Source organism: Dendrobates tinctorius, unplaced genomic scaffold (genome assembly GCF_039654945.1).
Source record: "Dendrobates tinctorius isolate UK_male_01 unplaced genomic scaffold, ASM3965494v1 ptg000254l, whole genome shotgun sequence".
NCBI lineage: Eukaryota > Metazoa > Chordata > Amphibia > Anura > Dendrobatidae > Dendrobates > Dendrobates tinctorius.
This window is the reverse complement of record NW_027361921.1, coordinates 11,097,553-11,122,992: the sequence shown is the minus strand read 5'-3', so window position 1 is coordinate 11,122,992 and position 25,440 is coordinate 11,097,553. Positions and strand designations below refer to the sequence as shown.

Sequence of the window (25,440 nt, the reverse complement as noted above, 5' to 3'; positions counted from 1 at the left end):
GGCTATTTCTATCAGTCGCCAGTAGAGTTAATCTGATCAAAATTATACTTATGTCTCAGCTCCTCTACATATTGCATAATGCTCCAGTGTTTTTGGCACAAAGTAAATTCGATAGGATTAATACTCTATTTAGGGATTTGATTTGGAAGGGTGGACGGGCACGAATCAAATTAGAACATCTGCAAATATCAAAGGACGAAGGTGGATTAGCAGTCCCTAACCCTTGGATTTATTATATAGCATCCCAATGTCAGCATATGGGGGGCTGGGGACAATCTAGCCAAAACACAACGGCTGGGATAATCATTGAATATATAGTGGGGGAAGGGTCCATTGTTAGCTAGTTTGGAAGCAGGCAGATTCAGAATAAACCCGAAAAAATTCCCAACCATAGTCATGATGGGGAAGGTTTGGCAGAAAATTAAACAGTGGGGGGTATAAGGGAATTTATGCGATGTGTCAATTTGGTTTGACCCTAGAATGGAGGAGCTCATGAGATTGCGGGGGTTTGGTCAGTGGAGGCGTATTGGCATCTGGTTCGTGTCTCAGCTGTTTTATGGTGGTGTTATTAAAACTTTTGAAATGCTCAGGAATGAGTTTCCTTTGAGCCAGAAGATGTTTTTCCAGTATTTGCAGTTGAGACATGCCCTAAATAAAACAGAATGAAGTGTCGCAGGTGGTTCTACAGTCAGATAGTTTGTTGAACCTCAGTGTGAAGGGTTAATACTAAAATCAGAGCTGAAGTTTCACTTCTCCATTTTTCCTGAAGGTTTCGTTTCTCCATTTTTGTTGCTGCAAGATACATTTTTGTAATTGGCATGGGCTGTCATGAAACCAGACTGTTTCCATCAGGTGCAAGATAAGAGAATCAGGGGGTGTACTACTCTGAAGAATATGCCACTATACTACTTTCTATGATGGACATATATGTAGTTTCCGGTTTTCTTGCAATATTATTCGCTTATAAAATGAAATGATGTTATTGGTAGTTGAGAACTTTGCATAATTAAGCAAAACATTATAAAAGAAGTGACTACAATAAACAGGTTACCGATCTCTTTGGATCATCCCATACAGAGACACGTCTCCGTTTGGTCATTTGAGTTGCTAGCAACACTCTGTGGAATAATTTGGACATCACTGGCTCAACCGTGAAGGGTTAATTTAACTCTCTCCCTATCAGCTGGCCTCCCTATCAGCTGGCCGCCCAACGTGGGGCCCCCGAAGAACAGGGACGCCTCTGCTCCCGGAGGACAACAAGACAAAGGACCCTTGGAGCGGACACAGGTGCTGGAAAATTGGGACTGATCATCCCCCACGACAACCACGGTAAGTTGGCAGTTATACTGTTCAGACTGACCGTTGGTGTGGTTTTCCTGTGCTTGTTGCTGCAAAGAGGATCTGAGGCTTGTCCCCGTGGTGGGGTGATTCTTGGGTAGAATCATATAGAGGTGTAGACCCGTTGGGGGCCCAGTGCTCGAACCGTACCTCATAAGGGATGGACACCCCGGATTGACCAGTGATTGTGGCTCTCTTTATAGTCAAAATATCCTGAAATCCTGATCATTGTTAGTAATCAGGCGTGGTGAGTGATCGAAGACTGGGTAGGATACGTAACTCAGGTATATATAGATAGATATATATATAACCAGAGGTGTCCGGAGGGATAGTCTGAGACGCCCTCCTCCTTTCACTGAGTACTGAGAATTTTGGGCAATCCCAGAGGGGGATTATTGACCCGGTGGAACAGACTGTACGGCCGCTCCAGATCTGTGCACAACTGAAGTAAGGAAATTTAGCTCTAAAGGAGAGAATTATGTTTCTGTGGAAGAAAAAGAAAAGTTTGGAATTGTGTGAAGGATCAGATACTGTTAGTCTTATGATTCAAAGACGAGGAAAGAAATCTGTCAGGAATGCAGGAAAAATATTTTCGATTCTGGGATTTCCTAAGGGCGGGAGGCTACAGCCTACGCTATGGGACGAAGGAGTTAAAAAGAATAAAGGGAGGTTGACTGATGATGGATTACTTAAAGGCGCTGAGGAATTCCGTGGCTTGGCACCTGAATTGTATAATGAATGTTATGTGGAAATTTAACAGCAAGTGAATTCTGATTGTTTTTATTGCTATGTGGAAAAAGGAAAATGGTCTACCACTGTGAAAAAGACTGGAAGTGTTGTGATACAGGAAAGAATTGAGAATGTGATTAAAGAAGATACTGATATCAAGACTAATGTTTCAGGCAGACAAATAGTTAAGAATGATCTGAAACAAGAAGTTTCCCTGCTAGATGATAACGTCCCTCCCCAGGAAATCAAGCCTCTCCTCCCAACTGTAAGCTCTGTGCCCCTTAATCCCAGGGCACCAATATATCCTGGACTACTGAAACTCAGTATGCCCCCACCCTATGATCCTGCCGGGTGGATCTGTGCTGTATGCGGTGTTACTAATCCTCAGTGGAGAGAGGTCTGTTACAATTGTGGTACGAGGAGACCGGGAGTAGCAGCCCCCACCTTTCCTTTGTTGAATGCTGACGGTACCTAGTATCATCAACCGGCAGCCTCAGTCCCTGTTATGCTTAATATTGCTAGTGGTTATGAAGATCCACCCCCTCCTACTTTAGCTACCAGGTCAGAGACAGGATGCTCAGAGGAGATAGAAGATTTCCAGGAAATGTATTCCGATATTATTCCTGGACCCCACCATCATGATGTGCTCTTTAGGATAGGGACAGGGGATCTCACGAAGCAGCATGTTGGGGCCATAGTAAATGCCGCAATCAACTCCGCCATGCTGGAGGACTGACCGCAAAAATTTCACAGAAAGGCGGACCCATGATACAGGAAGAATCTGATTCGTATATACAAATGTATGGCCTGGTAGAAACAGGACAGGTCGAAGCAACCAGAGCAGGACAGCTGCCGTGTCAATATGTAATACATGCAGTGGGACCACGATATGACCCTATCAATATTCCTAGGTCCCAACAATTGCTTACTGAGGCTGTCCAGAACGCAATCCTGTATGCCTCCTCTGTCCCCCCCAGTACGATGCCTCAACGTACAGTGGCTATACCATTAACTTCTGCCGGTATTTTCCAATATCCCAGGAAGGATGTCGCCATGGTCACAGTATCAGCAATAGAGCGGTGTATACAGGGAAACCCCATAAAATTGGAGGAGGTCCGATTTTTCCTCGACAGCCGCCTAACGGCCCATCAGGCAATACAATCTCTAACTGTAACAGAGCCTCCTGCCCCGCTCCCACAGCAGATGCCTCTTGTGCCCGTACTGCCGCTACCTCCTCCCCCTGAGTTGTCAGTAATATCCGAACTTGAAGATGATAATGTGGAAACGACTCCTGACAGGTCAAAGTATACTCCCTTCACCCCATCACAAATAGACACTCTTTGCAATCAATTACCCGATCCAGAGACTTCCCCCATGGCTTTCTACAGGCAAATGGCATCAAATCGAGAGATTTATTCTACTCCCCGAAGAGATCTATTGCACATACTTCAAGTAAAAGCTGGGGAGGGGTATTTTCCAATTATTGAGGGTGACAATGTATAATGTGGATCTGGATGGGGGAACCTATGAGAGTGGTGTTGATTTCTGCAATGCTTTAAAGGTCTGGGCACAAGATAGATTGGCGGACCAAGCTACCTCTCTCACAGATGTCACACAGGACAAGTGGGAGACTGCCAAGAAATTCTATGGGCGTGTTATGGTAGTATTTAGAGATCTGGGATTCTCACTGTATAATAAAGCCCATACACATCTTTTTGTGGCAGCTTTGATGTCCGGCCTTAAACCCAAATTGCAAGAGGCGATGTCAGTTAGACCTGATGTTGAGAATTCCACTCCGGATAACGCTTTGAAAGTAATAAAAAGTTTTCAGAAGAATTTAACCCATTCTGCAGCAGCAGGGAAACAGAAAAATAAGCCAGCAGCTGCAGCAGCTCCAGTTCCTCCAATAACAGCAGCCCCCACCATTGTGCCCAGCGCGGCTGCGAGTACACAGCTGGTTCCTTATCACTGGAGCACACAGCAAACTCTGGCCCCCCCTCAGACTTCAGCTCCCTACTCCAATATCTCTCCTAATTCTATGAATAGGAACCTTCCTCCACAGATCCGCCATGCCAATTCTCATCTACAATGCTGGCGCTGCGGGCGACTTAGTTACTTTCAGAAAGACTGTCACACTCCTGCTGATAGATGCTACCCTCAAGTTCTCTCTTCCAATCGTAATCTAAATACTGGGAACCCTAGAGGATACCCCGGTTACGGACAGCCCCAAAATCCTGATAATTGTCCATACTGAAGGGGTGGCCAACCAGGGTCTGCCATCATAATGTCCTCCACCAAACCTGGGACATGCTCATCCGTCACGCTCCATGTAGGGGACACCCTTGTTAAGTTCATGGTAGACACTGGGGCGGCCAATTCTATAATCAAATCATCAGATGTACCTACGGATATCCCTATTAAATTCTCAGATCAAGAGCTTATTTTAATTGGACTAGATGGCAGACCCAATAAACATACTCTTACAAAACCCATCCCTGTAGGACCCTTCCCCGAATTTACTGCTCAGTTCGTGATCTCTCCCACATGTCCAGTAAATTTACTGGGGGTAGATTTATTATCACAGTTCCGCTCCAGAATACAATTCCAAGATGGTCAGATGGTTCTTACGTTACATAACCCCTATGCAGATGAAGACAGTGAGAAAATCTGTATTTTGCATGCCCTTCCCACAGTTATGATGGCCCTGACAGGCCCAGATCCACCCCCAATATTGCCAGAGGATCAACGCATCACCCCATACCTCTCAGAGATACCATCTAAACTTTGGTCAAAGGGGCCAAATAATATAGGGAAAATGTCTGTAGAACCAGTAAAAGTGTTTCTCAAACCTGGTGCCCCTTTTCCCAAAGTCCATCAATATCCTTTGAAACATGATCAGGAGCGGGGCCTTCAGGAACAAACAAAAACGTTACTTGATATCGGTGCTCTGGTACCCTGTGTTTCTCCATGTAATACGCCCTTGTTTCCCGTTAAGAAAAAGACCTCACCTGGCCAGCCCTCTGTGTACCGGCTGGTACAAGATCTACGGGCAGTTAATGCAGCTACTATTCTGGAAACTACAGTGGTGCATAATCAACACACTCTTTTGCCCCAAATACCCCAGGATGCTGCTTGGTTTACAGTCATCGATCTTACCAATGCCTTCTTTAGTATTCCGTTACACCCAGATTGCCAGTTTGTTTGCATTCACTTTTCAGGGAACGACAGTTAATATGGACAGTTATGCCAAAAGGGGCCCAAAACAGTCTCAACCAGTTTGCAAAAAACATGAGCGAGTGTCTCTTGCCCTGGCAGTTAGATCACCCCCAGGTTACGCTGCTTCAGTATGTGGATGATCTTTTGTTGTGTGCACGGACGGAGGAGGAAGCCATTGCTGCCACTATTAACCTCCTCAAGCATCTGGCAGCACTGAACTGTCAGGTTTCGGCCTCAAAACTTCAGTTCTGCCTTGGTCAAGTGATATTCTTGGGTCACTGTCTCCTTCAGGGTGTCAGACACCTCACAGAAGAAAGAAAAATAGCTGTCAGCTCCCTTCCTTTCGCAAAAGATGAAACTGAACTCCAGCGTTTTCTTGGACTATGTACCTACTGTCGTCAGTGGATACCGGATGCATCCCGCATAATGCAACCCCTTTACAAGGCCTTGAAAGACGGCATAATGAGTGACAAGGAAAGATCACCGGTTTGCATGGAAAGCCTTCATCATGCCTTCTCTGAGTTGAAGCGGCTTTTTGCTTCCGCCCCTGCCTTGGGTATCCCGGAATATACTCGACCGTTCCATTTGTATGTGTCTGAGAATGAAGGACACGCAGCAGGGGTACTTACACAGTCACATGGCAACAGGCAACGACCAGTGGGCTATTATTCGGCCCGCCTCGACCCAGTGGCCCGAGCATCACCAAGTTGCATGAGGGCAGTTCACGCCACGCACTCGCTGCTTGACAAGACTGCAGACATAATTCTTGGACATGAAACGCACATTTTTGTCCCGCATGATATTGTAGCAATACTGAGCCTTCAGCAACCAAGACATTTGACTGTGCAACGACACTTACGGCTGCAGTGTTCACTCCTTTTGCCTGATTATGTCAAGTTGCATCGCTGTACTACAATCAACCCTGCTACTTTACTGCCGGTCCCCAAGAAAGATGGCAGTGATGAGGATTTTCTCCAACATGATTGTTCCCAACTACTGACTGAAGAAACAGCTACTCCACCAAATGTCAGCGAGAATCCAATTCCAAATCCCGATCTGGTGTTATACACGGATGGTTCAAGAGTTTGGTAGATTCCACACGGGATATGCTGTTACCACAGAGGACACTGTAGTGCACGCAGCTGCACTCCCGCCCTCACAGTCAGCACAAGAAGCAGAACTCCAAGCTCTGTCTACTGCATGTACTTTGGCCAAGAACAGACGGGCTAATATATACACGGACTCACGGTATTGCATTTGGTATTGCTCACGATTTTGGGGCTCTATGGGCCAATCGAGGGTTTATTACTACTGCCGGAACCCCAATGAAAAATGCTGAAGCTGTTCAAACCCTCATGGACTCGATCAAATTACCTACTCAGGTGGCTATTATCAAACTTAATGCGCACGGTCCTAGGAACAGCCCACAGACTGTTGGCAACGCATTTGCGGATATGCAAGCAAAAGCCGCCGCTCTTTTACCCGTTGAACCAACCATACCAACTATGGTGACCACACGCTCTCAGCGTAAACAGTTATAAGAAGCACTGACCCTACAAGAACCTGAGGATCTACAACAGACTGAAGTTTTCTGTCGGACCCCACGAGACCGCTTAATGACGATGCAGAGAATGTCTCCAAAGGAAGAGGTGAAGCAATGGAAGACTGATGGGGCACGAATGGATAATGGTCTCTGGAAAAAGGACCAACTTGTGTGTCTTCCTAAGCGGATGTACCCTGCTATTGCCACATGGGCACATGGACCTACACATCGAGGAAAGAATCAGGCCCACGCACTGGTGCAAAAATTTTACTGGGCCCTGGGAATTTCCACAGTTTTGACAGCGCTCAACCGTGCCTGTAATATCTGTCAGACTTGCAATCCCGGTCAACTTCAACGTGTACCCCCCGAAGTATCTTGCTAAGCCCGACTATCCTTTCCAAAGGCTCCAGGTGGACCATATCACGTTACCCAAGTCTGGAAGGTATGAATACTGTTTGGTTGTAGTTGACATGTTCTCCAGTTGGCCGGAAGCATTCCCTGTTACCAACATGACAGCAAAAACCACAGCAAAGAAACTGGTGATGGAAGTTATATGCAGATATGGGGTTCCAGAAGTTGTTGAAGTGACCAACAGGGCTGTGGAGTCGTTGTCGTGGAGTCGGAGTTAGTTTTGGTTCGAGTCGGAGTCGGTAGAAATGTACCGACTCCAGCTTTAAAAAAAATGTATTAATATTTCATAATTGAACTTTCATATGAATTTTATAAATGTTACTCAAATATATATGTTCTATCAAACTATGAACAACAGTGATAAGCAGTTCTGCTGGAGATAGAAACATTTCTTACTTCTTGTGTGTCACTGTTCTCCACTGCCCTTATCTAATCTTATACTTGGTTAACCTCATGCTGCCCCAACCCCCCTACTTACAATGTATGAAACAAAGTGAAAATGTGTTGCAAATTCTTAGTAGTAAAGCTCCTCCTCTAGACTAGATCATACTAGGTGTGCGTCTTCCAAGCATCTCACAGCTGCCTGCTACTCAGAAGAGGAAGACTGTAAGAAGTATACAAACTTTGCATCAGTTAACTGTGAGTACATGAGGAATAATAACAGTATTACTGACCACTATATCAGTTGTACGACCTGGCAATAATTTTGTACAATTGTTTTTAGGAAAAACAATTGTCATTTGGATTGTGAATGCAGAATTAAAAACCTGAGAATGTCAAAGAAGCATCACATTAAATCAGCTGTATTTGAACATTTCACCATCACTCAAGATAGAAAACATTATGTCTGTCAGTGTATGACAAACGATCCAGACGAAAACAAATGCTGTGAAGCCAAGATGAGTGCATATTCAGGCAAAGATAAAAATGCTCCTACCAGAGCTTCTAATCTAAAGAGACATTTACAGCGCTTTCATCCAGAAGTACTGAAAGCAGTGGATGAGAAAGACTGCATCCAAACCAATAAACCAGTGCCCAGCTCTTCCAGCCAAACAAAGGAGCAGAGAACTTTGCAGCCATCAGTTGCAAGATATTTTGTCAGTGACAAAGTTACTGTGACAATTACAGCAGATACATTTAAAATCAGATCATAGAGCTTGTTGTAAAGGATAGTGTGCCTATTTCATTATTTTCACGACCAGCTTTTATGTGTCTGAATGGGGAAATGGCCCGCAAGCTTGGCGTTTCTCTGGAGAGAGAGAGTATTAGAAAATTAGTAATCGAAGAAGCTTTTAAACAAAAGGAAGAACTTAAAAAAAACTCTCTTTCTGTTTCTTAAAATGGATGCCTGCACACGTCACAGAGTGAACTATTTTGCCATCAATGTCTGATTTGTTTGTGACAAAAATGAAATAGTTACCAAGACATTGGCAGCAAAAGACACCAAAGCTCATCCCACCAGTGAGTTTCTCCAGGTCTTGGTGGAAAAGGTTCTGCAAGACTATGAACTTAAAAAAGAGCAAGTTCTTTCTGTCGTAACTGACAATGCTTCAAATATGATAAGTACAATTAAGCTAAAGAATGAGAGTAATGATGGTGACCAGCAGCTAGAAGAACATTCTGGGTCCACAGACACAAATGTTTGAAATAGAGGAACACAGTACTGTAACTGAGGAGCAAACTGAAGTTGCTTCAGATGAACAGCAACATGATAGTTTAGATGATCTTGTTGAAACTGTGTCAATATGTTCTTTCATTCATCACATGCGCTGTGTTGTGCATACGCTACAGCTGGCTATAAGAGACAGTCTGCAAGAAGGACATGCTGCTGTACTGATTGGCAAGGTGAGAAAATTGGCTACTGTTGCCAGAACCCCTAAAGTTGACTCAATTTTGAAGAGACGTGCTGGAAAAGGGGAAATTATTGATCAAGCCACACGATGGGGCAGTACTTAATGATTCAGCGCTTGGTTGAACTGAAAACCTTTCTTGTAGACATGGCTAACCCTCAACTGACGCTAAATGAAAGTCAGTGGAATCAGGAGACTGAGCTGGAAAAATTGCTGGAGCACCCATTTACAGTGACTAAAAAATTACAAGCAGAGGACTTAACTCCAGGTATTTTCTTAAAGGAGTGGAAGAACCTGATGTTTCGCCTGTCCCAAAGAGGAGGGTTAATTGCAAGTGGCATTGCTACTTCAATGAAACGGAGAGAGGAGCTACTATTACAAAATAACATTCTTTTGGCAGCTGTTTATGTAGACCCAATGCATCGGATTCTTCTAGATGATCAACAGCTAAGTAAAGGAAAAGAAGCTCTGTTTGAAATAGCAGTAAGGATGAAAGGGTTGCAGAACAGTCAGGAGGAACAAGAAGAATTTGGTCGTCCTGCCACATCTTCACCCTCATCATCAACTGATGAAGAATTTAATTTCGAAAAATATTTGGATCACAAGGACCGTGCAAAGCGTTCCCGCATAGAAGAGTCATCCCCATCAAGGAACACAGCCAGTACATTTCAGCAGAATTTTTCATGTGCACTAAAAGAAATTGAGAAATTTGACCGTTCATCAAAAATAACAGTGCAACAAGCGATTCCTCTGTATCCTGACATTGTCAGATGTTGCCCGAGTGGTTACTGCTTTGCCACCAACACAAGTTAGTGTAGAGAGGTTGTTCTCTGCTCTCAAAATAATTAGATCAGATTTGAGGGCATCCATGAAGGAGGATCTGACAGAGGCAATACTTTTTCTGAGGACAAACTTATAGATTTCTTCTTATTAACTGCATAAAAGTGTTTAATGCATATTTACTTACAGTTTAGAAAAGTTTATAAAAGTTATTTGCTATATTCTAATTGTATTCTAATAAATGTAGTTTTTGCTCTAAGTGGTCTTATTACTTATATGATGGTGAGAAACTGAATAAGCACGATGTTTAATATTTTACAACAGTAAATTTGTTGTTATGAATTGGCCATTTATGAAGGAGTCGGAGCCGGAGCCTGATAAAATCCAGGAGTCGGAGTCGCAACTGTGGCTTACCGACTCCACAGCCCTGGTGACCAAGGCCCGGCCTTTTCTTCTCATGTGCACCAAGAAGTTCTGACAATGCTTGGACCCACTGTAGCCCTCCATACTCCGTACCACCTACAATCCAGTGGGAAAGTTGAGAGGTTGAATGGCACACTGAAGGGACAATTGGCCATAATGATGCAGGAGACTACGGCTCCATGGCCAGAGTTCCTACCCATTGTACTATACCACATTCATACTACCCCTATTGCAAAACATGGCCTGTCCCCATATGAGATATTGTTTGGTACTAGGTCCCCAGTTGCAAATTTCCAACCTCAGCAGTTATCAGAAGAGACTGACCGTGCTGTTCAATATGTTATTCAGCTTAGTAAAAATCTTGCTAACACCCATGCTCTAGTTTCTTCTTTTCCAGATTCAGCAGAAACCGACACCTGTCATAACCTGAAGCCTGGTGATTTGGTAGTTGTGAAAAGGCATGTCAGGAAGCACGGACTAGAACCCTTGTATGACGGTCCTCCTCATCACCCCTACATCAGTGAAACTAGAAGGAAGACCTACTCGGATTCACGCATCGCACTGCAAGCTGGTTAAACAAGCAAATAGCAAATAAGGGGGCATAATGTTCTGGTCTTTCGCATTTTCCATATTATTATTGGTAACCGCATGTGACAGCCTAAATTCCCCTATGTCCTTGAATAATAAGTTTATACAACATCATGAAAAATTGCTGAGAGATTTGTTGGGCAATTTGCACGTATTCACCAGTGTCAGTCACGAGCATCCCCTTTTGGGCTATCCCTGTTCCACCTGAGGAGTTATTTGCTTGGACTGACTGTTCTGACACACTCGCTAATAATGCCACAGATAATGCTAAATTATGGAATTTAACTGTTGGTATACCTATTGTGGGATGGATAGGATACCCCTGGTGGCAAGGTAACCTTTCAGGAAGCAATACACAACTTCAATATTTGGCCTACAAGGGAGGGGCTTGGGTCCCTAAGAATAAGACAAGTCTAACCAATCTAGGGCAAATTCCAACGTATGGTTTACAAGTCAGTTTCAATGTAACGTCACACTCTACTGATGCCTTCAAACCAATGTTGCTAGAAAGAAGGTTGCATAATACGTCATGGGAATTTTCTAATTTGTTTCCCCAGGGTTCTAACGAAACCTGTGCCAGAATTCCTGGCAATATATCTTGTAATGAGTCCTCTGAATATGTACCAGGAACCCCCACTTGTGGAAATTCCCATGTAGGTTATTGTAGTCCTTTAGGACAATCTCCAGCTTGGTGTATGCTTCAGAATGCATCTGCATTCATAGACTTAGTTCATAGATTGGTACTGCAACATTCAGCCCTATGGGATTTACCTAATGATATGTTCTGGGTATGTGGAGACAATGCTTATAAATGGTTGCCAGTAGAGGTAAGAGGTACTTGTACTCTGGGTCGCTTGACCCTGGCCACCTTTGTTATTCCAAACAAACAGTTGGATACACAGGCTATACCCAAACATACATTATACAAAAGAGCTGCGGACAATTCACCCCGCCCTTCAGGGAGACCACATATAGTGCAGATGAGTGTGGCCAATAAAATTGTCAGTTCCATTTTCATTTACCCTATGATTACACAAATGTGGTAATAAATTGGTTAGAGCCACAGACTATCTAGATGATCAAATTTGGGATATATTGGACATACTTACTACTGTTGCTGTCCAAAATCAACTTATTATAGTCACTAATCAACATACTATAGTGCTGGACTACTTAGCAGCACAAGGTGGTATGTGTCGGGTCATTGGACCCGCTTGCTGTCATTATATAGATCCTAACAGTACTATGAAGTTAAAGTTAAAGTTAGAAGACATTCAAAGACTCAGAGATCAATACAATAAAGACAATGATCGTACTAAGGACAGTTGGTGGTCAGACACCTTCTCCTTTCTCAATCCAGCCAATTGGTTTAAGGGAATTGGGGGCTGGATAGCTGGGATCTTACAAAGCTTGTTGCATATTGCTGCCTGTATCCTTGTTGTACACGTGATACTAAAACTTGTTCTTTGGTGTATTTCTGTATGTATTAGGAAATTCTGCACTGAGACAGCTAATGATGATATCAAAGGCGTCGTTGCCCCTGCACTTCTCTGCACCGATCTCAAAAGGCTACTTGATGAAGATGTTGAAGCCAAGCACATGCCTACCTACAAAAGATCTCCACCACCATCAAAAATTGTTATTCGTGAACTGCAGTATACAGGGGGGACGGGTGCGCCGCAACAGCCATGACTGGTAACACGGCATCAGTCATGTGATGACCAGTACCCCCTCAAGCTGTTAGCTTGGGATAGCACCTCTGATGCTGCATATGTGATAAAAAGAAAAAAAAAAAAAAAAAAAAAATTATTTAGTGGGGATTGTGAAGGGTTAATACTAAAATCAGAGCTGAAGTTTCACTTCTCCATTTTTGCCTGAAGGTTTCGTTTCTCTATTTTTGTTGCTGTAAGATAAATTTTTGTAATTGGCATGGGCTGTCATGAAACCAGACTGTTTCCATCAGGTGCAAGATAAGGGAACCAGGGGGGGGGGGGGGGGGGGGGTGTACTACTCTGAAGAATATGCCACTATACTACTTTCTATGATGGACATATATGTAGTTTCCGGTTTTCTTGCAATATTATTGGCTTATAAAGTGAAATGATGTTATTGGTAGTTGAGAACTTTGCATGAATAAGCGAAATATTATAAAAAGTAGTGACTACAATAAACGGGTTACCGATCTCTTTGTATCGTCCCATACAGAGACACGTCTCCGTTTGGTCATTTGAGTTGCTAGCAACACTCTGTGGAATAATTTGGACATCACTGGCTCAACCGTGAAGGGTTTAACTCTCTCCCTATCAATAGGACTTCGGAGGAATACGAGAGGATTCTTCACTCTAATGTACAGTCATGGCCAAAAGTTTTGAGTGACACAAATATTATATTTTCACATGATCTGCTGCCCTCTGGTTTTTATGTGTGTTTGTCAGATGTTTTTATCACATACAGAAATATAATTGCAATCATATTATGAGTAACAAAAGGTTATATTGACGGTTAGAATGAGTTAATGCAGCAAGTCAATATTTGCAGTGTTGACCCTTCTTCAGGACCTCAGCAATTCTCCCTGGCATGCTCTCAATCAACTTCTGGATCAAATCCTGACTGATAGCAGTCCATTCTTGCAAAATCAATGCTTTTATTTTGTCTGAATTTGAAGGTTTTTGTTTGTCCACCCGTCTCTTGATGATTGACCACAAGTTCTCAATGGGATTAAGATCTGGGGAGTTTCCAGGCCATGGTCCCAAAATCTCTGTTTCGTTCCCTGAGCCATTTAGTTATCACCTTTGCTTTATGGCAAGGTGCTCCATCATGTTGAAAAAGGCATTGTTGATCGCCAAACTGCTCTTGGACGGTTGGGAGAAGTTGCTCTTGGAGGACATTCTGGTACCATTCTTTATTCATGGCTGTGTTTTTAGGCAAGACTGAGAGAGAGCCCATTCCCTTGGCTGAGAAGCAACCCCACACATGAATGGTTTCAGGATGCTTGACAGTTGGCATGAGACAAGACTGGTGGTAGCGCTCACCTGGTCTTCTCCGAATAAGCCGTTTTCCAGATGTCCCAAACAATCGAAAAGGGGATTCATCAGAGAAAATGACTTTACCCCAGTCCTCAGCAGTCCACTCCCTGTACCTCTTGCAGAATATCAGTCTGTCTATGATGTTTTTTCTGAGGGGAGTGGCTTCTTTGCTGCCCTCCTTGAGACCAGGCCTTGCTCCAAGAGTCTCCGCCTCACAGTGCGTGTAGATGCACTCACACCTGCCTGCTGCCATTCCTGAGCAAGCTCTGCACTGCTGGTAGCCCGATCCCGCAGCTGAAACACTTTTAAGAGACGGTCCTGGCGCTTGCTGGTCTTTCTTGGGTGCCCTGGAGCCTTTTTGGCAACAAGGGAACCTCTCTCCTTGAAGTTCTTGATGCGATAGATTGTTGACTGAGGTGCAATCTTTCTAGCTGCGATACTCTTCCCTGTTAGGCCATTTTTGTGCAGTGCAATGATGACTGCACGTGTTTCTTTAGAGATAACCATGGTTAACAGAAGAGAAACAATGATGCCAAGCACCAGTCTCCTTTTAAAGTGTAAAAACACAAAAATTGAGCTTGGTTTGAGTTGGTACACATGCAGCATATAAATGCATGTTCACATGGCCAAAAAGCATACAAAACCTAGAAAAGACAAAATGAAGAAAACCCTGCTGTAATTAAATAAGTAAAAAGCAAAAGTGCACTTAAATCATACAGAGTTCTTAGTAATACTGTATTTGATCAAACATAGCATAAAAGCCGTCCCACCATCGACAAGGTGACTCTGTGGTCGGGGCGGTCCTACACTGTCTAATATTAAAAACCTTATCATGTGTCAAAGTTGACGTCTGTGTGAATAAGGGCAGACAAGGACCGGGTCCCAACCACCGGACACCAGTCAGGGGAAGCCTTTAAATACAATTTCCAGCTCAAGAGAGGGAGGCCACACCCCAGCTTGCACAGAATGCAAAAATACAGAGAAAAAAACACAAAAATTGAGCTTGGTTTGAGTTGGTACACATGCAGCAACTCAAACCAAGCTCAAGCTGGGGTGTGGCCTCCCTCTCTTGAGCTGGAAATTGTATTTAAAGGCTTCCCCTGACTGGTGTCCGGTGGTTGGGACCCGGTCCTTGTCTGCCCTTATTCACACAGACGTCAACTTTGACACATAAGGTTTTTAATATTAGACAGTGTAGGACCGCCCCGACCACAGAGTCACCTTGTCGATGGTGGGACGGCTTTTATGCTATGTTTGATCAAATACAGTATTACTAAGAACTCTGTATGATTTAAGTGCACTTTTGCTTTTTACTTATTTAATTACAGCAGGGTTTTCTTCATTTTGACTTTTCTAGGTTTTGTATGCTTTTTGGCCATGTGAACATGCATTTATATGCTGCATGTGTACCAACTCAAACCAAGCTCAATTTTTGTGTTTTTTCTCTGTATTTTTGCATTCTGTGCAAGCTGGGATGTGGCCTCCCTCTCTTGAGCTGGAAATTGTATTTAAAGGCTTCCCCTGACTGGTGTCCGGTGGTTGGGACCCGGTCCTTGTCTGCCCTTATTCACACAGACGTCAACTTTGACACATAAGGTTTTTAATATTACACAGTGTAGGACCGCCCCGACCACAGAGTCACCTTGTCGATGGTGGGACGGCTTTTATGCTATGTTTGATCAAATACAGTATTACTAAGAACTCTGTATGATTTAAGTGCACTTTTGCTTTTTACTTATTTAATTACAGCAGGGCTTTCTTCATTTTGTCTTTCCTTTTAAAGTGTCCAGTGGTGTCATTCTTACTTAATCATGACAGATTGATCTCCAGCCCTGTCCTCATCAACACCCACACCTGTGTTAATGGAGCAATCACTGAAACGATGTTAGCTGGTCCTTTTAAGGGAGGGCTGCAATGATGTTGAAATGTGTTTTGGGGGATAAAGTTCATTTTCTAGGCAAATATTGACTTTGCAAGTAATTGCTGTTAAGCTGATCACTCTTTATAACATTCTGGAGTATATGCAAATTGCCATTAGAAAAAATGAAGCAGTAGACTTTGTAAAAATTAATATTTGTGTCATTCTCAAAACTTTTGGCCATGACTGTACAGGGGCCTGTTGGACACTTTTACTGAGACACCCGTTAATGCTGGAAAAATGGATGGCAGACTTGGGTTCCTTTTCGGAGTCTCAGTGGGAGTCCATACTACAATATATTTCCAATGTTTCTTTGAGAGGCTAAAAGGGTGTCGCAGTTATATCTAGCTTATAGAGTATACAGAACCCCGTTGTGGATGATGAAGGCAGGACTAAGAGGGGACTCAAGATGCCCAAGGTGTTCTGAGGAAAGAGCGGACCTTCACATGATGTGGTTGTGCTCTCGCCTTCAGCCTTTTTGGGTGAAAGTGCTCAATTTGATTTAAGAAGTGATGGGGGTAAATATTGTACGTAACCCGCTGACTTGCCTCTTGGGATGTATGGATGATTTTGATACGGATGAATGTGGGAGATTGGCTATTGCAAGACTGCTGTATGCTGCTAGGAAGCTTATTGCGATGCATTGGCTGGATGAAAAACCACCAGTCAAAAAAGGATTTGTGAACAAAGTTAACTTTATTGTCCTCTTGGGAGAGGAATATAAACATTAAGAAAGGTCAACATACAAAATTCAAGAATGTGGGGGGCGGATGGATGGATTATCCGGGTGTGGCATCTGCGGAGCTATTGCAGAGCCTCTAACGGAATTTCTACTTGTGTAGCTGAGCCCCTGTACAGCTGTGTATAAATTTATCAAGAGGTGAAGTATCAGTTTGATAATAAAGGTTAATGAGATGGGGATTGGGGGAGAGGTAGGGAGGGAGGGTTATTGAGTTTGTTCATGTTAAAGGAAAAGGTATTAATCTGCTTTGGACATTATGTATCTGTCTGGAGTTTGTGTCAGACTGTGTTACAATCTGGATATATGTTTTAATAAATACGTGATTAGAAAAAAAAAGAACACAAGTATGTGCCCCCCTTGGAAAAGAAGACTGGAGACAAAGGGAAGTCAGCCAACTAACAAAAATACAGAAGAGTGTAAAGTTCAAGAATAAGACCAAGCTGAGCAAGTATAAAGGCCTGACCCCAACTGAAGCCCTAGAGACTGCTAAACAAAGGCTCACAGCACTTGCTGCAAGACTAGGGAGATACACTAGAGAAGCTGAGGCCAAGAAGATAAATGCCCTGTTCTCCAAAGAACCATTCAAGGTGTACTCCCTACAACAGAGTAACAGCACAGAGGCTGCAACTCCACCAGTAGCAGAGACTGGACGATATTGGAGGAACATATGGGAGAAGGAAAAAACACACAACTCCAGTGCAATGTGCCTGCAAGATCTGAGAATGAAACAAAGCAACCACCTAGAGCAAGAACCAGTCACCATTACAGAAGCAGACACCCCTACATTGGAAGAATGGCTACAAAAGATCCCAGGAGCAACATCTGAGCTCTCTGTTCAGAAAAGAGCAATCCTGGGAACAACTAAGATCCTGCGCAGAACCCTCAAACTCCCAGGCCTCTGGTAGAGGACCACAGAATGAGAAAGGACAACAATAGACCACCCCCAGTGGGGGGGGGGTGAAAAGGAAGTTTTTTTATATATCTGGCAAAAATTAAGAGACCACTGCACAGTTTTATAAAAATCAGCTTCTCTTCATGTCTGACGGCCGTTCCATTCCAGTGTCAGTTGAATTCCAACCAGAGTACAACTCATTCTACTTAATGTGCTTCTGATTAGATGAGCACCTGAACCAAATCTTATTTAACCCCTTAATGTCTATGGACATGCACAGTCCGTCATGGCAGGAGGTAACTTTCAGCACCATGACGGACTCTGCACGTCCTGCCTTTGACAGCTGAGAGGCACAGGAAGGGGGGCAGGGACCCTTACACTTGGTCCCTGCACCCACAGCGCTGTGATTGGTCGGTCAATCTGACAGACCAAACAGCATTAATCAGCAGGAGAAGCTGAAATTTGAGCTTCTCCTTGCCTGATCAGTGTAGGAGCCCAGCGCTGCAGTGGCTGAGCGTCCTGCAATGACAGCTAGGAGCGGAGCCCCCACCACCCCTGGCTGTTAACCCCCTCACTGCTGCGATCGAGCGTGATCGCAGCGTTCAGAGGGGGAGGCAGAGGGTAGGGGGCTCCCTCTGCCTCAGGTCGGAGTCCCCGCGATGTAATCACGGGGCCCGACCTGTGCCATGATGACCCGGAGGTGACATGACAACCTCCGGGTCATTTACCTACCAAGAGCTGGTGAGATCATGCTCACAGCATGGTGTCAGCAGCTCTCAGCATTGGTATAATGCATTACAATGCTGGAGCATTGTAATGTATTATAGCTAAAGTCAAAGCAAAAGTGAAAGTCCCATAAAGGCACAAGGTAAAAATTACTTTTTTAAAAAAAAATATGTATTAAAAAAATTAAAAAATTCCCTAAAAATTACACATTATGTAAAAAATTTTAAAAAAAAATACACGTTTGGTATCGCCACGTCCATAAAAATCCCATGTATAAAAGTGTCATTCTAGTTAACCCGTTCAGTGAATGCCGTAAACACAAAAAAGTAGCAAATTATACTTTTTCCAAGCAGTATCATCATACCGCTTGGAAAAAGTGCAATAACACGCGATCAAAAAGAGGAATATAAATAAACATGGTACCACCGAAAACGTCATCTTGTCCCGCAAAAAACGAGCCGCCATACAGCATCAGCAAAAAAATAAAAAAAAAAGTTATAGCTCGCAGAATAAAGTGATGCAAAAATATTTTTTCTATAAAAGTTTTTATTGTGTAAAAACCACCAAAACATAAAAAAAACTATATAAATGAGGTATCGCTGTGATCGTAGTGACCCGAAGAATAAAGCTGCCATACTAATTTTACCACATGCAGAACGGAGGGGGGAAAAAAAAAAAAAGCATTCCTAAATTGCTGGTTTTTCTTCATTCAAAAAATGAACAGAAAAATCAGAGTAGAAAGCGATCAAAAAACGTTATGTGCTCGAAAATGGTACCAATAAAAACGTCAGCTCTTCCCGCAAAAATCAAGCCAGCACCTGACTGTCGGTCGAAATATGGAAAAATTATAGCTCATTGAAGATCATTTTTGAGGAAAAAATATGATTTTTTAATTTTACGGCTCTACGTTATAACCTTCTGTGAAGCCCTTCGGGGTTCAAAGTGCTCAACACACATTTAGATAAGTTCCTTGGGGGGTCTAGTTTACAAAATGGGGTCACTTGTGGGGGGTTTCCACTGTTTAGGTACATCAGGGGCTCTCCAAAAGCGACATGGCGTCCACTCTCGATTACAGCCAATTTGACATTCAAAATCTCAAATGATGCTCCTTCCCTTCTGAGCTCTGCCATGCGCCTAAAGATTCGTCTTCCTCCACACATGGGGTATCGGTGTAGTCAGGAGAAATTGCACAATAAATATTGTGGTTCAATTTCTCCTGATACCCTTGACAAAATAAAAAAAATTGTGTCCAAATAAAAAATTTTGGGAAAAAAGTTAAATGTTCATTTTTTCCTTCCACATTGCTTCAATTCTTTTGAAGTACCTAAACGGTTAATAAACTTCTTGAATGTGGTTTTGAACACCTTGAGGGGTGCAGTTTTTAGAATGGTGTCACTTTTGGGTATTTTCTGTTATATTGACCCCCAAACTCACTTCAAATGTGAGGTGGTCCCTAAAAAAATGGGTTTTGTAAATTTTGTTGGAAAAATGAGAAATCGCTGGTCAACTTCTAACCCTTATAACTTCCTAAGAAAAAAAAATTTTGGTTCCAAAATTGTGCTGATGTAAAGTAGACATGTGGAAAATGTTATTTATTAACTATTTTTTGTGACATCTCTCTGATTTAAGGGCATAAAAATTAAAAGTTTGAAAATTGCAAAATAAAAATTTGCCATATTTCCATTCCATTTTTTTCCATAAATAAACGCAAGTCATATAGAAGAAATTTTACCACTAAAATGAAGTACAATATGTCACGAAAAACCAATCTCAGAATCAGCGGGATACGTTGAAGCGTTCCAGAGTTATAACCACATAAAGTGACAGTGGTCCGATTTCAAAATTAAGGCCTGGCCTTTAACCTACAAAATGGCTTGGTCGTTAAGGTGTTAACGAAGTATAAAAACCCTGCTGTGGTGTTCACAATTCTCTTGCAATAGGACAAGCTGGATGGCAAAAAGTGCTAGTAATATCCCAACAGTAATAGGAATGAAAAAATAACCATGCCAAAGGAGTTGAAAAGAAAAGTTTTGAGAGAGGAAAAGGGCTCAATTCTGGCTTTGAGTGTTATGTGGCCTCCATCCTGAAAATTTCTAAGACGGCAGTCTCTTTCAGGGTGTGTGCACACGTTGCGGATTGTGCTGCGGAATTTTCTGCGCAGATTTGTGTAAGTCCGTAGGTTTATCTGCAGATTTAGCCTGCGGTTTTCCCCTGCGGTTTGACACCTGCCATGGAGCAGGTGCCAAACTGCAGCGGAATCCGCACAAAGAATTGACATGCTGCAGATTTGAAACAGCAGAAAATTCTGCACCGTGTGCACTGCGGATTTCATTTTCCATTGATTATAATGGTACTGTACACCCCAGCAGAAACTGCTGCGGATCCGCAGGACCAAATCCGCTGCGGATCCACAGCAGAATCCGCAGCGTGTGCACACACCCTAAGAGTAAGTTCCTCCTGCTCTATGATTATTTTCATTAGTATAAGAGAGCAGTCTGTTAGGGTTTCCTCCCATTTCCGCTTAAATATATCAGAAAATGCTGTGGTGGCAACTTTCTTAAGTCTCAGACCAGGTGGGATCATTTGCTTCTCCAGATAAGACTAAGTTTTGCTGTTCCACCAGACCTTCATTTCTTTAATTAGCACGTTTTCCAACTTGGACATATGTATTTTTTGAACGCCATCCACCTGTGTATCATTGCTCATGTCCAAAGAAAAAACATCAATGCTGTTTTACTGCGCCTTAATGTCTCCGTTGCATTGCAAAACTGGTTAGATGATGTATCCTTTTCCCACATATCATGCTTCAAACATAAAGATACCAAATATTTTTGTGGAAATTCAAGAACTGAAAAGTGAGGCGTGCAATATTATTTGGCCCCTTTAACTTAATACTTACAGCTGCAAGTCGCTTGGGGTATGTCTCCATCAGTTTTGTACATCGAGAGACAAATTCTTGCCCATTCTTCCTTGGCAAACAGCTCGAGCTCAGTGAGGTTGGATGGAGATCGTTTGTGAACAGCAGTTTTCAGCTCTTTCCACAGATTCTCAATTGGATTCATGTCTGGACTTTGACTTGGCCAGTCTAACACCTGCATACGTTTATTTGTGAACCATTCCATTGTAGATTTTGCTTTATGTTTGGGATCATTGTCTTGTTAGAAGATAAATCTCCGTCCCAGTCTCAGGTCTTTTGCAGACTCCAACAGGTTTTCTTCAAGAATGGTCCTGTATTCGGCTCCATCCATCTTCCCATCAATTTTAACAATCTTCCCTGTCCCTGCTGAAGAAAAGCAGCCCCAAACCATGATGCTGCCACCACCATGTTTGACAGTGGGAATGGTGTGTTCAGTGTGATGAGCGGTGTTGCCTTTACGCCAAATATATCGTTTGACATTGTTGCCAAAAAGTTCGATTTTGGTTTCATCTGACCAGAGCACCTTCTTCCACATGTTTGGTGTGTCCCTTAGGTGGCTTGTTGCAAACTTTAAACAATACTTTTTATGGAAATCTTTGAGAAATGGCTTTCTTCCGGCCACTCTTATATAAAGGCCAGATTTGTGCAGTGTACTACTGATAGTTGTCCTATGGACAGACTGTCCCACCTCAGCTGTAGATCTCTGCAGTTCATCAAGAGTGATCATGGGCCTCTTGGCTACATCTCTGATCAGTCTTTTCCTTGTTTGAGATGAAAGTTTAGAGGGACGGCCAGGTCTTGGTAGATTGGCAGTGGTATGATACTCCTTCCATTTCAATATGATCGCTTGCACAGTGCTCCTTGGGATTTTTAAAGTTTTGGAAATCATTTTGTATCCAAATTCGGCTTTAAACTTCTCCACAATAGTATCACGGTCCTGCCTGTTGTGCTCCTTGGTCTTCATGATGCTCTCTGTGCTCCAAACAGAACCCTGAGACTATCACAGAGCAGGTGCATTTATACGGAGACTTGATTACACACAGGTGGATTATATTTATCGGCATTAGTCATTTAGGACAACATTGGATCATTCAGAGATCCACAATGAATTTCTGGAGTGAGTTTGCTGCACTGAAAGTAAAGGGGCCGAATAATAATGCATGCCACACTTTTCAGTTTTTGAATTCTCACAAAAATTTTAAATAACCAATAAATTTTGTTTAACTTCACAATTGTGTCCCAATTGTTGATTCTTCAAAAATTTACATTTGGTATCTTTATGTATGAAGCATGATATGTGGGAAAAGGTTGAAAAGTTCCAGGGGGCCGAATACTTTCGCATGGCACTGTATATACAGCTATCTCAGCGTCTCCTGTGTGATGTATATACAGTAGTTCCAGCATCTCCTGTGTGATATATATGATTTACAAAACTTATGACAAAACGTTGACTGCTCTCTTGGCCGACACAAACCTGGAAAAGCAGCTATGAGAAGCAACATGATCAATATTACCTAACATCACAGCTGCACCAGTTTTCAAAATGGGATCACTTGTGGGAGGTCTCCACTGTTTAGGCACATCAGGGGGTTTCAAACGCAACATGTCGCCTGCTATCTGTTCCAGACAATTTTGCAGCCCGAAAGTCAATTGGCCCTCCTTCCCTTCTGAGCCCTGCCGTGGACCCAAACAGTTGTTTCCCCTACATATAGGGCATTTGTGTATTCAGGAGAAATTGCACAACACATTGTATGGTCAATTTTCTCCTGCTACACTTGTAAAAACGCAAAATTTGGGGCTAAAACAATATTCTGGTGGGAAAAAGTTTTTTCATTTTACTTATTAAAATTGTGTCAGTTTGGGGTATTTTTCATCTTACAGGGCACTTCAAAAGTCACTTCAAAAGGGATGAGGTCCCTAAAATAATTGGTTTTGTAAATTTTGTTGGAAAAATTAGAAATGATAGGAGTATAGGTAAACAATTGTTAAATCCTGGACAAAGGAACTAAAAGGATCTTATAGTTATGATGATTAGCTAAAAACAGTTACACTAGTATTCCTTGTAAGTACTTACCAGAAGTTTGTCAAAGTACTGAATATCATCAGGTTTTAAGAATGGAAGGTTTCCAGAAGGCTGATCACTAACACTTTTCATGGTTCTGTCTTCAGGAGGCATATGAAATCCAGTCATTCCACCTAATGGAGTGGGTGTTGCAGTCAATTTCCTCGCTGGTGTACGTATAGGAACATAGCCAGCAGGTGGTGGGAGAACCTAATGTAGATAGATTAAAAGGAATAAGGAAAGGTGTGAAGGGAAGAAAAAACAAGCAGTTTTATTCACTTCTTGGGTATACTTTTTCTTTTAAAGTTATAGAAGAATTAAAAAGCTTAAAAGCTCCACTCCAGTGTTTTTTGTTTGTTTTTTTTTTTTTATTGCACCACCCGCTTTAAATGTAATTCCCCTGCCCCTGTATCCCAGCGTTGCTCCAGTCGGTCTTGTCGAAGTGACCTGCTGACTGCTCCAGTGTTTCATGGACCGGTCGGAGGTAACTATTACCATACAAGTCTATGAGAGCCTCCTTCTAGCTCTCAGATTTGCATTGTGCTCCTGTGACGTAGCTTCTGACTTCCGACCAGTCAGAAGCTGCGTTGACAAGATGGCACAAGGGGATTGGAGCAGTGACGAAAAATGGGGAAGCCGCTAGAGCGCGAGTTTAAGAATGGGGGTAGGGGACTAACATTTCAAGAGCCACTCCAGCTGTGAAAAACCCCCAGCTGGAATGCTGCTTTAATCAAAATACCTTATAACCCTCTGGAAACATAGCATCCAGCTCTTCATCAGAAAGTGGACGGTTTCTTTCATCAATTTCACGTTCCCATCTCCATGCTTGAAGCTGTTCAGGGGTCATACTCATTATATGTCCTATGAAAAACAAAAAATTAGAAAATATGTAAACTTTTATCAGGAGCTGGGCAGCAACTATAACATTTAGTCATGGCCTTTCTGCCATGGAAGAAATTGTGGAGTGGAAAGAAAAAGTCCATACATGGAGCTCCCAAGGACAAAGCCAAGTGTCCATAAATGTAGCCCGGGCTGTCTATATAATGTTCCCCGTTATAACATACTTATAGCACCCCTACAGCAGTTTTTGTTTATTTCAGAGATGACGTAATAGCACCAATACATGTTCCCTGATCCTAGTATATTTACCAGCAGCCGTATTCTGCTTTTCCTGTCTCTGCTCTGGTCCGGTTTTGCCATCTTGTGACAATAACTTCTGAATGACCAGAAATCAGAAGTAATGGTCACAAACTCTCAATGTAAGTGTGTGCAAATCTCATTCTTAATCCCATGCACTTACATTGAGAACTGACCTCCAGCTTGCCCAGCAAACACATTGTGATCCAGCAGGTCACAAACAGCATGAGATCACCAGAGCAGCACCGATAACAGAAGACACCAGCTGGTAATCATTTTCTTAGACGCAAGGTACTTAGATTAGTGATACCACATTGGAGTTTAAATTAAAAAAAATGGTGTTGCTTTAATGAGTAATAAAACATTCATTTAAATTTGATTATGCAATATTGTGTCCAGCATAGAAAGTTATGAAAGTTTGTAATAACTTCAATAAGCAATTTGGCTTTTTTCCTGTACAAAAATATTATTAAAGCGAACCTGTCAGCAGGATTTTGCCATGTAAACTATACAGTGTAAGGTTGGCGCTGTTATACTGATATCTGGGGTCAGCGTCGGACTGGAGCACCTTGGGCCCACCAAATAAAATCATTCTTGGGGCCCACTATGTAGCTACATAGAAATAAAAGACCACGAATTGTAAGGTAAAACACGCCAATATCCGGGTATAATATAAGGAAGTACATGTCTTAATGATATAGCAGGGGATGGGGTAGCCTCCACCTCATAGAATATAATGCAGCCCCCTCCCCACAGGCTATAATGCAGCCCCCTCCCCACAGGGTATAATGCAGCCCCCTCCCCACAGGGTATAATGCAGCCCCCTCCCCACAGGGTATAATGCAGCCCCCTCCCCACAGGGTATAATGCAGCCCCCTCCCCACAGGGTATAATGCAGCCCCCTCCCCACAGGGTATAATGCAGCCCCCTCCCCACAGGGTATAATGCAGCCCCCTCCCCACAGGGTATAATGCAGCCCCCTCCCCACAGGGTATAATGCAGCCCCCTCCCCACAGGGTATAATGCAGCCCCCTCCCCACAGGGTATAATGCAGCCCCCTCCCCACAGGGTATAATGCAGCCCCCTCCCCATAGGGTAAAAAGCAACCCCCCATAAAATATAATGCAGGCACCTCAGAGAAA

General features: G+C 42.9%; 1 protein-coding gene across 3 annotated transcripts in view; it reads right to left on the bottom strand.

Annotated features, from left to right (window-relative positions):
• Positions 1 to 25,440, bottom strand: part of SF3B1 (splicing factor 3b subunit 1) — a 255,916-nt gene that overhangs the window by 139,082 nt on the left and 91,394 nt on the right. For all 3 annotated transcript variants that reach the window (XM_073558156.1, XM_073558157.1, XM_073558158.1), the window contains 2 exons: positions 23,901 to 24,022; positions 23,174 to 23,371 (listed from right to left, as the gene is read on the bottom strand). In XM_073558156.1, coding sequence (XP_073414257.1) covers positions 23,174 to 23,371; positions 23,901 to 24,022 — 320 coding nt within the window. The remainder of the gene's footprint in view (positions 1 to 23,173; positions 23,372 to 23,900; positions 24,023 to 25,440) is intronic.